This window comes from Notothenia coriiceps, unplaced genomic scaffold (assembly GCF_000735185.1).
Source record: "Notothenia coriiceps isolate Sejong01 unplaced genomic scaffold, NC01 NC01_scaffold00037244, whole genome shotgun sequence".
Taxonomy (NCBI): domain Eukaryota; kingdom Metazoa; phylum Chordata; class Actinopteri; order Perciformes; family Nototheniidae; genus Notothenia; species Notothenia coriiceps.
Window position 1 is genome coordinate 23,290,826 of NW_011369945.1, and position 16,407 is coordinate 23,307,232.

The following is a 16,407-nucleotide window of genomic DNA, read 5'->3' on the forward strand; positions in this document are numbered from 1 at the left end:
TTTCCCACCCGGGTTTCGATGAATCTGGGAGACGAGGGCAGCTAAAGTTTAAAGCGAAGTAGTGAACACTTGATGTTATATCTGAAGTCATCATGAAACTGAGAATATTTACACATTGAAATTTGTGGAACACGGATAATGTTTACACAACATAAGAAATCTCGGTGCAGGAATCACAAGAATTTGAACCAGAACATTTTTTTATTTCATTGCCATACTCACAGGTTTCATCTTAAATACACAAACAAAATCCAAACTGTGATACAGAATGCATTCAGGGACAGAGTCAATCATTCAGGAGGGGGAGGGCCGTGTGAGCTTTATGTGCGTCAGGATGTTTTTACTTCTGGGCGGGCATGATGTCGTCGATGGACTGGCCCTTCTCCAGCTTCTTCTCCATCTCAACCATCAGCCTGACGCCATCCACCACCATCTGCACCAGCTCCACCTCGGAGAAGCCCAGCCTGTCGGCGTTGGAGATGTCGAACACTCCGCCCACAGCGGCTGTGTCCACGCCACCTGAGGGGCAAGAGAATACATGTCATTACCCGAGCTGATCCAAAGACTACAACGATGCCGAGAAGTGGGCTGAATGTCAGTCAATATGACACGCAGACTACACTTTAGCAGGAGATGCGTTTCTAACACTTTGAAAAATATAGATTTTGAGTTGAGACACCATTGAACAAATATGAAAGATGTACAAACCGGTTCCACGCTTCTGGAGCCTCAGCTTCTTGAGAACATCCTCAAACTTGGCATTTTTGCTCAAGTTGGGCAGCTTCACGTGCACACCGGCACGCAGACCGGTGCCCAGGTTGGATGGGCAGGTGAGGACGTAGCCCAGGTGCTCGTTCCACATGAATTCATGTTTCCTCTCCTTGAACAGGGTCTCAATCTGAACACAAGAACCAGGATGATTAGGTCTTTTTAAAGATCAAGGCTGTATCACATACAGAACCATTTACACAAACAGACTTCCGCTACAGATAAACTTTGCATTTCCTGCCAACCTTGGTGAGTCCGGTGCAGAAGCGGTTGAACACTTCCTTCATGTTGCCACCTTTCTGCATGGAGATAACACGCAGATGGTCCTCCTCATTCACCCACACAAGGAAGGTCTTGTTGTCGTTGTGCCTGAAAAAAACAAAACATTAACATTCTTTAGTTTTGATCTTAAATTAGATTTCAGCAAACTAAAAACACAAGGTTGTGAGACAAGAATATGTTGAGGTCTCACCAGATGCCCCTGGCGTCGGGCCAGTCACGGCCCATTCCGGAGGCCAGCAGCAGAGGAGACACTGGCTTGTCAAACAGGAAGTGGTCGTCGATGAGCTGCTGCTGCTCAGCATCTGACATGTTCTTCAGGGCGTAGTACTTCCCCTGCAGGTCTCCACTCAGAGAGTCCAGAGCTGCACAGGGGGAGATTAACGAACATTAATGGTGCGCATTTGGAGCGGTCATGTACTGTATTCTGTTATTCCTCCTGCTACCACTAGAGGGAACCCCCTGCCACACAAATGAGGGCCAGCAGCATCATCTGACTTCAGTCAGCATCACGGGTTTAGGCCTCAACCCTAATGCAGCTTATGCAACAGAATCATCCTGTCTCCATCTGTCAGCGACTCAGGACAGGAGCAGAGTTCCTGCACAGTCAAAAACATGTTTGCGTGTCCTCTTACCCTCGATGGAGAGCTGCTCCACAGCACGCCTCTCTCCTCGGCTGCAGTGGGGTGGCAGGCAGAAGCCACGGACGCTGCGGCCTGTTCGCACGCGAGAGCTCAGGACGTAGTCTGAGTCAAGGTCGTCACCGCCCTGAGGAGGACACACACGTAAGCTTCTCTGCACAGTGTTGCAGTCGGCCATTTTACCTGAGCAGAGGGCTGCGGTACCTTCAGGTTATCTGGGTTGATGTCAGTCTTGTGCTTGTCTGAGGGTTTGTAGCCTCCATGCCTGTCCTCGATGACGGGGTCCAGCAGCTCCTTGAAGACCTCGTATGTCTCCTCGTCTCCGGCGACGCAGCCCACAGTCATGATGAAGGGGTGGCCTACACACAAGGTGAAAAGGTCACAACGGAGACAGGACAGGAAGACACACTGACCAACATCCTCACTACCTCAATGTGCTCTCTGGATGGGACTGCATTACTGTACCAGGATTATCAACTCCTGTCTGAATGACACCATCTATGGTGAAGCCGTTGGGTGTAGCCCGCTCTCTCAGCTCCTTGTAGATGTCCAAGGTTAAGACCTTGGCCATGTGGTTGTTATGCTGACTGAGGTCTGGATACTCATCCTCAGCTGAAAGCCTCTTCAGCGTCAGCTTGGCCATATTGTCACAACTAAACATAAGCACAGTCTAAAAAGGTGAGCAGAGGCACCTGCTACACTGACCAGGGTCATCTGAATACTCTGAAAAACACTTCAGATGTTACAATTAAATACACACTGCAAACTGTAGGTGACATAAAACAGTTAAAGCAGCAGTGGATTATCAGCAGCACTGCATACATTATGTAACCCTGCTAATCTTTAACGGTTGCTATAAAACTGCGTAATGTGATAATGGTGGCCCATTTAGAGGATGATGACAAGGTTTCTGAATATTTCAGCCCTTCATATGTTTCTAAATGTTGGTCACAGTGTATCCCCTTGGCAAGGTCACAGTACAGAAAGGCGTAAGCACAGAGCCGCTGCGGCCATTAAACGCGATCGCTGAGGCGGAACAGATGGCTGTTCTCGCCGAAAAGCCTCTTTGGTTTTTACCTGGGTTATCAATCCCAGTCTGAATGACATCATCCAGAGTAAATCCGCTGGGCGTCTCTTTGCTCCTCAGATTCTCGTACATGGCAGGAGTCAGGATCTTGGCCATATGATTGTTGTGTTTGCTGAGGTCAGGATACTCCTGATCCGAAGCGTATTTCATCTTCATCGTGTTGTGCGTGTTACCGAAAGGCATGGTTGCTCCCTGGGCGGAGGATGGAGGGAAGAGACGATGAAAAGCAGCGAAATGAAACGGAAAGTAGAGCGTGCACAGTCAGCATCGACAGTTTGTACGGAGATTATCATTCATGTTACATTTTTAGCTCAAATGACGATGAAATATCCTACAGTGAACACGGTGTCCTGAAGGCGTTTTAGCAGGTGCAGAAATGTGCATCACGCAAACCCTATTAAACATATTTTGCATCGTAGAATGTAATATTATTGTATTACAGTGACTAACAGATTAATTAAATCCTTGCAGTAAAAATACGACATATTCATTGGGCCGAGATAATCTCTCTCAAACGCCCAGATATAAATTAATCGGTTAAAATCTCCAATAATCCGCCTGTGTGACGGAATTTCGCGTTTATTTCAATAAAGTGCCTACCTGCTGTCGAATTTGAGGACTAGAAATAATACCAGTGGAGACAAAGATCCCAATTGTTCCAAACGAGGAGCTCACAAACGAACAGTATGCGTCCCAGCAGATCTCCGCTCAGAATGATGATTTCAGATGGTCATTTATAGGACACCGTCTCTCCTCCCATTGGTGGGTATTTGTAGTCCATTCATTTAATTGGACGCGCTCTCTGTGTGAAGTAGGAAATCCTTCTTGCATGCACAGATTAAACCCATAATGTATTATGTTGTGCCATAAAGTGTAATTTGCAAATTAATTGTTCTGACCCAGCGTTTATTTTATATAAAACGAATCACCTGTTATTTCACCATGCTCCAGAAGTACGTGGAACTCTAGGAAATCTTCCGTCAAGAGCCGCCATGATTATTTATCTAGATCTCATTCACAGCCATAGTAACAGGTTACATTTCACAAACAAATGTATTTTACATTCAAATAAATAAAACAGATGATATTAAATATGTGTTGATTGAGCAGTATCAGACAAATCAAATTAAAAAAGGGATTTTTTTTCTCAAAATAAAATAGGTAAATAAATACACTTGATGAAGATAAATTAATTGTTTCTATATTAATTAAGAGCAATAATAACTAAGAAAGCCGAACAACGTTGGTTGCTCAATGTTGAGTACATGTTCATAACAATAATCCTGTAATTTAACTGAAATACAATTCTAAATAAAAAACCTTAACTTGCTACCTGTTTGTTTTTTTACAGTGTGATACTTATATTCGATATATTTAGATACTTATATAGTGGTTTATTTTTCACGCTACAACATGAACATGATTTAATTATTATTTACAAATGGCACCTTTAGTAAACAAGCGTTCTTTTTTTTTTTTACCTTTGTGTGTACCTAGCAGAAAAAAAATGTGCTGTGTCTGGAGGTAAAAAGTAGATTTACAAATCATCTGGACTTCTTCATTAATGTACTTTGTAAAGTGAATTTACAAATCCGTGAAGTCATTGCAGCATCCGGTTGTGTCTCATCGACTTCCTCTGAAAACAACACCACGTGTGTGCAGGGAATGAATGGTTTCTGACAGCCTTTCCACATCCACATTCAAAGACGTTAAGAGCAAAACCTACCGTTTACTGAGCAACGGTTGTGTTCGTTTAAAACTGCAGAGACCGTGGGTTCTGAAGAAGGTACGTTGAGGGTCCGCCAACGGTTCTGAACGAAGTTAACCGTTAGGTGAGCTAACGTTAGCATGCTAGCTTGTTAGCGTTACCAACGTTTGACGTCAAAGCCACAATTCTGTTAACTTAAAAGTCGTTCACTGTAAATGAGTGCTTACAGATATTCTGCACTGTGACCCTGCTGTATGCTTGAAGCTAGAAACTGTGTTAATTTCTTTAAAAAATGGGAGTTAAAGTTCTGTATTTAGCTGCTTTAAAATGGGAACCAATCATTTAATGCTAAGGTGCCTAACACTGAAATAACCACTAACGTTTGCGTCCGTTGGGATAACCTATCGCTAAATTAGCTAACGGTTAGCTTAATTAACGTTACAGAAAAGCTACAAACCCAAAAGTATGTCTCCTTGGTTTACTGAGGCAAAACGAGTCCCCAACTAACCCAAACTAATTAACTGACTTACCCAAACACAAGCATCTAAATCAACTTAACCCGAAACATTTACCCGAAACAGCCATGTTACAGAACAAAATATTTAAAGGAAAAAACATTTTCAACACAAACCCTAAGGAACATTAGAACTGTAAGAATATTAATTAATTAATCTCACTTACATCTTCTCCATATTGTTCGACATTTCTTGTCTTTCGTGAAGCAGTCAAAAGTGAATCCCAGCTTCTCTCTCTGAAGTGTAACTTTGAAATGAAAGAAACTTTATTCTTCAGTTTGAAATATGCAGCTTTTAAATAAAGTAATAACGGTAAGTGCACGTGATGCTTTTATTTAAAATCAATACAAACAGCTGTTACCATGACAACAATTACTGTGAACTGACTAATGTAAAGTGAATTTGACTGAAGAAAAACAGAAATACATTAGACAGTTTTTTTATATCTAATATCATGTCTGTATAGTTTATTAGTATTTTAGTGCAAAAGAATTACATGGTAAGAAAAAATGAAAGTAAAAAAGCCTACGGTCTAAGTCAAGAACATAGGTAGAAAATACTATATAAAACATGTACAATATATCTGTTCCAGTGACATAACATACATTATGTACTGTCATAACAGTAACTGTTAATATCAAGAACCCTTATTTGAGCTACAAAAACGTAACATTTCTTTTACCTTAAGAATTCACATTTATTTAAATATTGCTGTAGGGTTATTAATACTGTGGTCTTTACTTTTTATATCCAAAAACAAAGTTTCCCAGGCATGTATGTTACCCTATATTGCTAGTATATTGCAGCTCAACCTGCTATGTTTTACTTTATGATCTCTGTCTTTACAAATATTTAGATTTCATTTTATTTTATCATATTTTATTCTCAAATGGGGCAACTGTTTAGAAATCCAGTTCCCCAGTTGGGATGAATAAAGAGAGTCTGATTCAGATCAATGCTAGTTTTCCATGTAGACTTTTGAATAAAGCATTTTCTCCTCCTACCCTTTTGTAGGTACGGTTCTCACCATGAGTTTTGTGGAGTACTCGGATTGCATTCAGGATGGGGACGTCGCCATCGTGTACCTGGGCCATGAATCCATGACGCCAGTGAAGGTGAAACGGGGCGCCCAAACACAGACGCGTTATGGGGTCATTCGCCACTCCACAGACCTGATCGGTCAGCGGTACGGGTCAAAGGTCACCTGCAGCAAAGGTGGCTGGGTGTACGTGCTTCACCCCACACCTGAGCTGTGGACCGTCAACCTGCCGCACCGCACACAGATTCTCTACACCACCGACATCGCCACCATCACCATGATGCTGGAGCTGAAGCCAGGGAGTGTGGTCTGCGAGTCAGGTGAGGGTTACTGAACATTAAAAACAGCCATATTGGAAAATACCTCTTAAGTAAGGATTAGGTCTAGAAAAATGATCAAATAGTTGAGTAATGCGAGAACCTGGCCTCATCTAAGGTGAATGGTTTTAACTTGCAATTGTTTTTATTATTATAATAAATTGACATTACACGTAAAAATGATTACAAGATAGTCCAAAATGACTGGCCTTTTTTTTTTTAAGAGAACAAGATGGTCAAATGGCAAATAGCCACAAATACTGCATGTCTCTCAATAGTAAAACAATTGTTAAGTTAGATTACTGATCCAGAAACAAATTATGGAAAATAACAGAAATCTGTTTTTAAAATACCAATAAAACAATATCAAATATAGTACGTTTCTTATTCAAAAACGTTATTAGAATCAGATAAAAAAAATAACAATAAAAAGGATCAAATATTATTTACATTTTAATAAAAAAACTGTGTTAATGTTAGAATTAAGCTTTGGTCTATATATTTGGGTTTAGTTGCCTTGTATACCATTCTGATAACATCATCTAAATAAAGAAATAAAGTTTTTAATACAGCTTTTATTATGTTGTGCTATTTTTCATACGTGAAGCATCTGTATTCTTCTACACCCCTTCTTCCATAGAGAATGTGTTATTTAGCTTTACTGCAGGCTTTATTTAATTATATTAAAGCCTTAAATCCGTACCACTGCAGCTTTAAGAAGCGCCTGGTTTTATTCTAGCTGTTCACACCTTTTTGAGTCTGATGTTTTTTTCCACAGAGCCTCAGCTGTTGAAATTGCACATCATGTGATGGCTCACAGATGTGCCTAACACAATTATGTAACACAGTGTTTGTTGACATTGTCGTATTTTGTCTCGCCTTCAGCTCCTTGGTCTATTTACATTTCCTTCTTATTTTTTACAATGCTATCACTCTGTGTGCTGGTGTGTTTTTCGGCCTAGCTGCAGTCTCATCCAGTCCAAGGGCAGCGGGCGGGGGATGGGCGAGGATGTTAATATGTGCGGTGATGCAGTGCTCCATCATGTTTTAGTGCTGGCAGCCCTGCGCATGTCACTTCATTGATTGTACTTAGAGGAAACAGTGTGTGTGTGTGTGTGTGTGTGTGTTTGTGTGCGTGGTTGGTCAGGTCTCTTGGGCGATGAATGAGCTCAAATAGAAATCTGTTAAGTCAGCAACAGGGCTGCACTATCTGCATTGGTATCACGTTACTCTCAACCTTTTTTTAATGCATATTTAACACTGGCATTATATTAAAACCATGACTTTGCATGTCTTATCGCATTTTAATTCAGACGAGTCATGTTTTGGATATCAGGTAAAAGACCCGGTTTATTAAATACTGAATGCAGCATTTTATTAGCTGCACACTTGAGTATTGTTATAAGTCGATGAGGCGCTAATCAGCATTTTATAGGACACAGTGGTGACTCATAATGTTCAGGCTGAACGTCTTTAAGCAGTACGTGCTCTCCTGTGGAGGACTTTCTGTCAGGGAGCTGTATAAACAGGCAGCGATTAGAGGTGATACATTTGTCGGTGGTTCTGCCTACAAGCCGAGCATTTCCTGAAGGAGCATTCAGTCATGTAGAGGAGTCACCTTGGCAGAGTGTTTTAAGCAAACTATTTACTTCTTTTGTACCTGTATCAGAGCTTCAGTATACTCAGTAAATACTCGTTGTAAGTCAATGGCTTGTGAGTCATTGTATAAAAGGGGACATATTATGCTTATTTTTCATATTAGTATTTTGTCCCTGTACTGTGACATGTCTCAATACTTTAATGTTCAAACAGCTCTTTAATTTTCTCATACTGCCTGTGCTGCAGCACCTTTTTTCACCCTCTGTCTGAAACCAGAGCCCAGTCTGCTGCTCTGATTGGTTAGCCGGCCGGCTCTTTTGTGATTGGTCTACCGCTTAGATGTCCTGCCCCTTAGCCATAGTGTGGTAGAACCCAAGCCAATCGCAGCGCGAGATTTTCAAAGTGACTATGTTACTGAAGTAAACAAAGGAATCCAATCCAAGCGTTTCAGGCAGGGGGGGGGGGGGGGTGTGGGTGTGGGAGAGAAACTCCCTTTGGATTGAACATAGGGATTGTGGCCTTTGCAGACCATTTAATTGCACAAAAACCTATATAACACATAACAGGAAAGAGGAAACCCTAAAAGCATTTTAAAATGCACCATAAAAATACATGCACATTCATCACGGTTATTTCATAGCAGCAAACAGACACACACAAACTGCCATAAGACTCAAACATTAAGGGGTTTACTGAAGTATACAGAGACAGAAGTTGTGATTGGAGAACTTTACTCTCTACTTTCACTTTCTAAATTAGCCTGTAGCGACTTTGATTTCTTTGACCTTAGGCTTGGTTTTTTGCGTCTCGTTTAGAAAACACCACGATAGTATTTGAAAGTACTGTAGGAGTTGACCTACAATTGAATAGGCCAGCAGTCCCCCTCCCCCACAACCGCCACCATCTTCTTCTTCTTCTTCTTCTTCTTCTTCTTCTTCTTCTTCTTCTTCTTCTTCTTCTCCTTCTCCCTCGTACAGTAGCTTCCCACAGACTTGACGTCTTGTTCTGTGAGCAGATTAGAAATGCTGATATGAGTCACGGGTTGCCATGACCCTTTGCATCAAAGCACATCTCTGTTTTTTGTGCAGAAAAACAAGTCTACTTTTCAGTACACTTAAAACGAAAGAGTTTAGCGTGTGTGTATTCTTGATGAAGAGCTGACAGCCGCATTAACCACCAGCTCTTTCCCCTGACAAACGTCTAAGGCGGGGGTCAAACAAAGTCACATTTCCTCTTCATGACGACCAGAAACACACGTGGTTAGTTACCACTTCTCCATTTCATGAACCAAATGCAGATAGCACGACAAGACAATACTGATGCAAAGATAGAGCTGCAGGTTGCTAAAAGTTTCTTATTGAGAGAGGTTGTCAGGGACATACAACAGGGAAACTCTTCTAATCAGTGTGTAGTTTGCTTTATAACCCTAAACCCTAACCCAAAAGTTATTGTATATCTTAAAAAGCCAACTCTGGGACAAAGGTTTAAAGCATGTGGTCTATAAACACATTTCAATAGTATGTACACTTCTCTGACATGATTTTACACAAAACGGCCGATGAGTGTATTTCTGCTGGACTTGGCAATGTGCTTGGATGTAAAATGAAACTGTCAGCAGGCTGGCATGAAGCCTGAGGTCCAGAGTCGGGATCTGGTTGATCGTCTGTTTAATGCAGATCGACTTCAGATTGGTTTTGAGATCCGGGCTCGCCCATCAAGTCTGCTGGAGACACAAAGCCACTTCCTCTCAACAGCAAACTGTATTAGCAGAAGCACAATGTGAGGCTGCAGTTTGTAGTGCAGTTGTGTTAAACAGCCTTTTAAATGTATCATGTTCCTGTAGTGCCACATATGGATGAAAGGGCTTAAAATGTTTGCACTGAGATTGAATGCTGCAGGAGTTATTAGTGCTGAAACGAAACAGCAAAAAACTGCTTTTTGTATATTAAATTGTTTAAATGTAACGATTTAAAAACCAACCTCTCTCTATAGGTTTTTCTTAATAAATGTAGAAAATGCATGATGCATTTGAGAACTACGGCAGTTCGTCAAATGGATCACACTAACTCTTAATGCATTTGGCATTAAGTTAAAGAAAAATATATTGTGTATGCAGGGCTCGACATTAAGGACTGCCCGATGGCCCGGGGCCATCTAGTATTTAGCTCGGGCAATGAAGCCTCACCTGCTGGTTGCCCGATCGGGCAATCTATTATGCCAGTATCATGCAGCTCGCGGATCCAGTAATGAGTGACCCGACAGTAAAACTAAACATATCTATAACTAGTTTAGGTAGTTTGAGAGGTAATTAAAATAGCTACGTGTGATATTCTAACCTGAAGTGTGTGTTTTTTCCGCTCACTGCTGCATGTGATCATGCAGAGCTGCGTGTCGACTCGTCAGCAGCAGCTGATCTCTCTCTCCCGTCAGATTAGACTTCACTCGCGTTTATGTCCTTATCGATCAGATCCAGCTAGTTCTAGCTAATGATAGGACTACCTGCTTATTAAAAGACACCTAAACAATAAGTGTCGCTATGCAACCGGTGAGGCCACAAAGTATAGCGCAGCATTATGCATTTGTTTACATGCCCACCGGAACCCAGAGGCATTACCAACAGATCAACGCACAATCAACCCAGACAGGACATCTCTTTCTCCACATTAAGTGTTAGACATTAGAATTGACTATTCTTGTCTGTCACATACTCTTCTTGTCTGTCACATAAGTGGCGCAACTGAACGGTATTGCGCTAAAGGGAAATTATTTTGACCGAAGAGATTTACATTTGCCGGCCAACGGGAACTCTGACGTCGCCATTTTGTATGCTTCGCGGATGCGCTCGGCTCCTCGGGTCTGCTCGGTCAGCTTCCGGATGAGGAGGCATTCGTTCAACCAACTTTCATGANCATGTGCGCGTTCGTGTGTGTTGGAGGAGGGGCTCTGTAAGGAAGTGGCAGACTTGTTCCGGTTGTGTATTTTCACATTCTAGCGCACTCGAGCTGGTTTCTTCCAAATTACCTACCCCACCTTTAAGTTTCATCAAAGAAGCTAACTTTTCTTTCCTGAACCGGTCAAATAACTGGTCAAATCTGATCTTGCTAAACTGAATGCTGTGTTGGTTTCTTCCACATCAAAATATCAAATGCCGGTCTGCAGCCGTTCATTTTTTTGGTTACACTATTATATGCTTTTAAGTGTTTTCATAAAAGCCGTAAAGGGCCATTTATTTGCCTTCTTTTAAAGCAAGCAATGCCGCTGACGTACGCACAATAACAGTGTCATTGAAAGAACCATACATGTTGCAGAAAGAAGGCAGCTTGTTTTATATATATTCATAAACAGGATTATATATTTGGAGGATGACTATTTTTCAGAAATGAGATAGTGTCTCTCTACTTTCACTTGCATTTGATCTGGTGTAATGTTTGGAACTTTTGTGTGTGTCATATTGACTTTAAGGTCATAGATTGTATATCAAATATTTTCAAAATATATCTTTGACTGAGTATAAAGTTCAGACTGTCTGTGATCCATAATGTAACATAATAACTTTTTATTTTAAAACTGTGAGGCACTCTTTATCGCCCATGAGAACAGCTCCAATCCGCAGGCAGGCAACGCTGTTTCTTTTATTCCCGCTCATCCTGTTGTAGTTTCACATTTCCTGTGTGCTCACTGCCTTCTCCAGCTATTTTCCACTCAGAAGTCAAGACATTCCTCCAGACATTGATGTAAGCATCCAGATTTATTTGTTTTTAATCAAATGGGCTGTTCTTTCCTTTGGTGAAAGTTCATCGGATTCCAGCGGTCTCACAAACACTTTAGGAGCAGATTCCTTACGCGTGTACATTAGTGTACTTATTAATATGCCAAAGACCTGCATTGTATTCTATGCATCTTATTTCCAACCTGTCTATATAATGATATTTGCCTTCCTGCTTCTGAATATTCATGCGACCTATTTGACCCCTAGTTCTGTGTAGAAATCCCTCCTCACTTGAACTTATTTAGTGGCTTATTTTCTGAATGTGTCAGAAATAGACATCCTATAACCTCCTAAAGTACTTGAGAAAATGTGTTAAATGTTCAATATGTTTGGGGAATAACATGATTATGTGATTGTTATAGACTGATAAAATACTTAATTTCAATATAATTGTGATCTCACATGAATGAATAATGTTTTCTCAATTGGCTTGACTATATAAGTGTATTAATTAGCATAGCTTCATGATGTTTTATTATAATATAAGTGAGTTCACAGTAGGATTCACTAACACAACTCTGAGTTTAAGTGAATCCTATGAGTAACGAAAATATCTGACTTAATTCCACAAAATTAATAATTGCATTCAGCTATGTTTGCACTCCCACCCTTTGTTGCAAAGTACTTTTAAAGTGTCAAAATAGTGTTATTTTTCATAGATGGTCACATTGTAAAGGACACAGGAGAGATGATATTCTATATGGCTCATTCCATAATGTAAATAATTGTTTCGCTGATCACGCACAAATGTTTGAAATGGGAGTCGGGATGATTTATGAGAGAATGCCATCTCCAGAACACGAATGCTTGGAAGTACGGCCATGCAATTATGATTTCATTGTGACAATGCTGCTACAGTTTGTAACACTGGAGCTGAAATAAACATGCAAGTGAAAAAGACTGTTTGTGTGGGTTTTGTTTAAAGGGGACCTATCATGCAAAATACACTTTTTCATGTCTTTTATACATAAATATGTGTCCCCGGTGTGTCAGGGAACTCGCGCAGCGTCAGAAAATAAAACCCTCTCTTTTCCTCCGTAGCCAAATCTCTAAAAACGGGGCTACAACTGAGCTGATCCAGATTTGCGTCCGATATGGCCCTATCAGAAACGTTGCTATTAGAAACAATGCCCGACTGTTTTGGACGTAATAATGGTCGGTGCATGTTTACATTAGCATCGCTAACACTCAGAGCTAACCTGTACTGGAGAGCATGTGTGTGAAGAAGCAGAAAATAAAAAGGAACTCACCTTGTGGTATAACCGGCAAGAGAGAAAGCCTTTGAGCTCCATACTGTTTCAGAGATAATCCTTGATAATCCATGATATGGCGTTTCATCACCGCAGTATTTAGTTTAGACAGTAGCTTCCGGGACCCGCATGAGCTCATCCCCCTCATTATAAAAAAAAAAGCTTTATACCTTAAATCAGCACTTTTGAAACAGGAAGTGAAATAGAGGGATATGAGGCATGGCTTGAATGGGTGGTCTGTTTGGTATTTTGAGCAAAACACTTCATAGACATGTTTTTTTATATATTTTTATATATCTGAGACCTATGCTATTGCCTAAAAATAGCATGATAGGTGCACTTTAAATAAGCGCTTGCTTTGATAATCTATATTATGTCCTTTCTCACTCATACTGGGAAAAATATGTGTTGGTTTTTATTCTTAGGGAAAACATAATACAACCACCAAGCATTTAACACATCTAGTTAAAAATCACAACCTTTCCAATGCAACTAAATCATACCTTCCACTCACTACTGATGTATCTCCACATGCTCAATGCTCATATTTAAAATAGTTGTAATTTCTGTATGTGTAATCAAGCGCTACTTATCTGTTTTTTGGCAAATGATAAAGGCTCTTATTGAATACAAATGTTAAAGTTACTACAGTAAGACACCAATCAAGATATACCAGCTCAATTGAAGTGGGGTAAATATCGACATAACGGAGAGAAATATTTTAAAACCAGATCTACATGCATAGCTTAAAACCAGTAAGTTGGACGAATATATTTGTGTGGATTTACCCTTTAGTTAATAGTGAATCCTGCAGGAGTTCTTGAGCTCCACTAGAGGGCGGTATAGTATTATTTAAAGGTTGACACACAGCAGGCATCACCATCATCACAAAGCCAAAGACAATGATAACCAGGTATTATGTTTGGATCCACTTAGTCATAATAAGCCCAGAATTGTTGGCTCTGAGTTTGTTTTTGGCTCACAACACCTGGCAATATAAAACCCACCTGTTTCTGCTTAAACCTAAAAAAAACAAATGAAGCACCTTCAAGATTTTGCCCATTTCAAGCTAAATAAACAGCACTTACAATGGTATGGCTTACTTCAAACAGTTGTACCTGCATGTTGTTGCTGTTTGTATCTTTATGGTTTATCACACTGTTAGTCCCTTTAGAGAAAAGTGTCAGCTCTTGCAAGTAAGAATATGGAAAATCTAAATGATTTTTTTCAACATTAAGACCGAAAATGCTCCTCCTCGGGCAACTGTTGTTCCTGCGTAGTTTTTACTCTACTGTTTATATGAAGGTGAATACTGTATTTCAAATGTGTTTCCCACACAAGATACAGTATAGCAACAGAAAAACAACACTGATCAGATTGTTTGGAGATGCAGACAGTGGAGAGCTTTATCCAGCGCAGCATGCCTCAGGACACGTACACTTGTGCTGTAAGGCTGATGTCCCTGATGTGTTTAGTTTTCGCCCTTGTCCACGAGCAGGTTGTTTATCTGAAGCGCACAATGAGCGGCCCCTCATCCCATGTCCTCTGTCCCTGTCATACTGTTCTCTAATCACTGTAATCTGAAGTAAACTGTCCCACTACTTGAAATCTTTATCCCACAGATAAGTACACTGGAAAAAGACGCTACTCTCTGTGTGTGTCTGCCTGTCTTCACCCTGTTTCTTTTTCCCTCTCTCACACACACATACACACTTTTTTGCAATCAATGTTAACCATCAGATAAGCAGCAGTGTATCTTCTGATGGGAGAAGAAAGGCAGCTGCGCTACTGGTACCGAAACATGAGGGATCCAGTTACACTACCCAAAGAAGTTTATTCCCATGTGAAAAAGATCAGGGCTGTTTTAAACCTTTCTTATCAACTCCAACAAATTTGTCCGACAGTCACGGCATATTTGAACGCTGACAAAGGCTGTCTTTGTGGTCGGGGTTTGGTTTTCGGCCTCATCTGTGATGAAAATCTTCTTGTTTTTCAAAGCATCATTGGCCACCTTGAAGAGAACAACGACCACACTGCAGCTCACAATCAGAACCCTAAATATAGACAAAGAAGTCTTGATAACAAAGGCTTAAAATTGCGCTATTTTCCTGTAGTGTGTTAAATAGGTTTATGAGCATGTAAATGGTCTGTAAAGGCTCAAATCCCTGTGTTCCCATCAGAGGGAGTTTCTCTCCAACACACTCCCCCCCATGTTTGAAACGTCTCCATTAGAATACTCTGTTTACTTCGGTAACATAGTGACAACACTAGCTAACCCTTGTGCTTCTATTGGCTAGCACTCGAACACATTGTACCTGATAGGATAAGGGGCGGGACATCTCTAATGGCGCATTTCTATTGCAGGGCCTCGCTTGGCTTAGTACGGTATAGTTAGGACTGGCTCACAGCTGGGGCAGTAACTATAGTAACGCAGTGTAGGCGGAGCCGTGACGTCATCTTCAATGAGAAACATAAAAACAGAATCAGCCGTTAGCTGTTAGCACTCAGAGCTCACAGTTCCTCATATCTGTTCAGAAACTAGACAAAAGTTAAACAAGTACAAACGTGAGCTCTGAGTGCTAACAGCTAACGGCTGATTCTGTTTTTATGTTTCTNTGCACGCTGAAGGCTCTTTGAGCATGTTTTCTCTCACTGATTGTGCTGTTATGTTAAATGTTTGTTGTTTGTGTTTCATGTATTGTGTCTGGATACTTGTCTGTTGGTGTTGGACATGGAGCTGCTGTGACGCAAGTCACATTTCAGACTTGATCTGACCAATAAAGTATTATCGTATTATCGTGTATCGTATCGTTTTCTAAATGGAGATCGGCTAAGCTAACGCAGTATGCTCCGACCGTCCACACTCACAACAACGGCCTATACAGACATAAATAAACCAGCGACTGTATTCGCCATGACACAGACAGTCTGTGGTTTGTACTTGTTTAACTTTGTCTAGTTTCTGAACAGATATGAGGAACTGTGAGCTCTGAGTGCTAACAGCTAACGGCTGATTCTGTTTTTATGTTTCTCATTGAAGATGACGTCACGGCTCCGCCTACACTGCGTTACTATAGTTACTGCCCCTGCTGTGAGCCAGTCCTAACTATACACAAGTTATTGAGCCGTTTCCGCTCTACATCCTGAACTCCTCCCTTCGATGCAATGCACTTCCGTTTTGGCGGACTGGGTTNATTGACTGATGCACAAAGGATGCTTCAGTCTGACCTTATTGAATGGTGGGACCCTGTATCTCCGATCAGATGGTAGCAGTTCATATTCACTGTTCAGAACATGGTTTGGGTCAGAGATGATGTTGTTGGACAGCCTCACTAGGTTGTTATGATAGGCTGAGTCATAGAGTCTCTGACAGGGTTTGTTGAGATTTGATGGGATATATGTCCTCACTTGTATGTGGTACTGTACTGTTCCATG

At 40.9% G+C, this 16,407-nt stretch overlaps 2 protein-coding genes across 2 annotated transcripts in view; one reads left to right on the forward strand and one right to left on the reverse strand.

The window, feature by feature from the left end:
- Positions 1 to 180: 180 nt before the first annotated feature.
- Positions 181 to 3,493, reverse strand: ckba (creatine kinase, brain a). The gene is made up of 8 exons (XM_010793975.1): positions 3,376 to 3,493; positions 2,766 to 2,967; positions 1,893 to 2,047; positions 1,683 to 1,815; positions 1,241 to 1,412; positions 1,014 to 1,137; positions 709 to 898; positions 181 to 519 (listed from the first exon to the last, which is right to left on the reverse strand). The coding sequence occupies exons 2-8, from the start codon at positions 2,956 to 2,958 to the stop codon at positions 341 to 343; spliced, it is 1,146 nt and encodes a 381-aa protein (XP_010792277.1). The 5' UTR covers positions 2,959 to 2,967; positions 3,376 to 3,493; the 3' UTR covers positions 181 to 340.
- An 895-nt stretch (positions 3,494 to 4,388) lies between these two features.
- The window catches only part of trmt61a (tRNA methyltransferase 61A), a 735,410-nt gene continuing 723,391 nt past the window's right edge, over positions 4,389 to 16,407 (forward strand). Inside the window, exons 1-2 of the mRNA XM_010794402.1 lie at positions 4,389 to 4,561; positions 6,013 to 6,357. Coding sequence (XP_010792704.1) covers positions 6,027 to 6,357 — 331 coding nt within the window. The 5' untranslated portion in view covers positions 4,389 to 4,561; positions 6,013 to 6,026. The remainder of the gene's footprint in view (positions 4,562 to 6,012; positions 6,358 to 16,407) is intronic.

Bases quoted from the DNA above. Each gene is read 5' to 3' on its own strand.
- ckba (XM_010793975.1), bottom strand. From the start codon at position 2,958: ATGCCTTTCGGTAACACGCACAACACGATGAAGATGAAATACGCTTCG. The intron at 2,048-2,765 runs GTAAAAACCAAA...CCTTGTGTGTAG, and splicing joins GACTGGGATTGATAACCCAG to GCCACCCCTTCATCATGACT. The intron at 520-708 runs GTTTGTACATCT...CTTGCCCCTCAG, and splicing joins GCTCCAGAAGCGTGGAACCG to GTGGCGTGGACACAGCCGCT.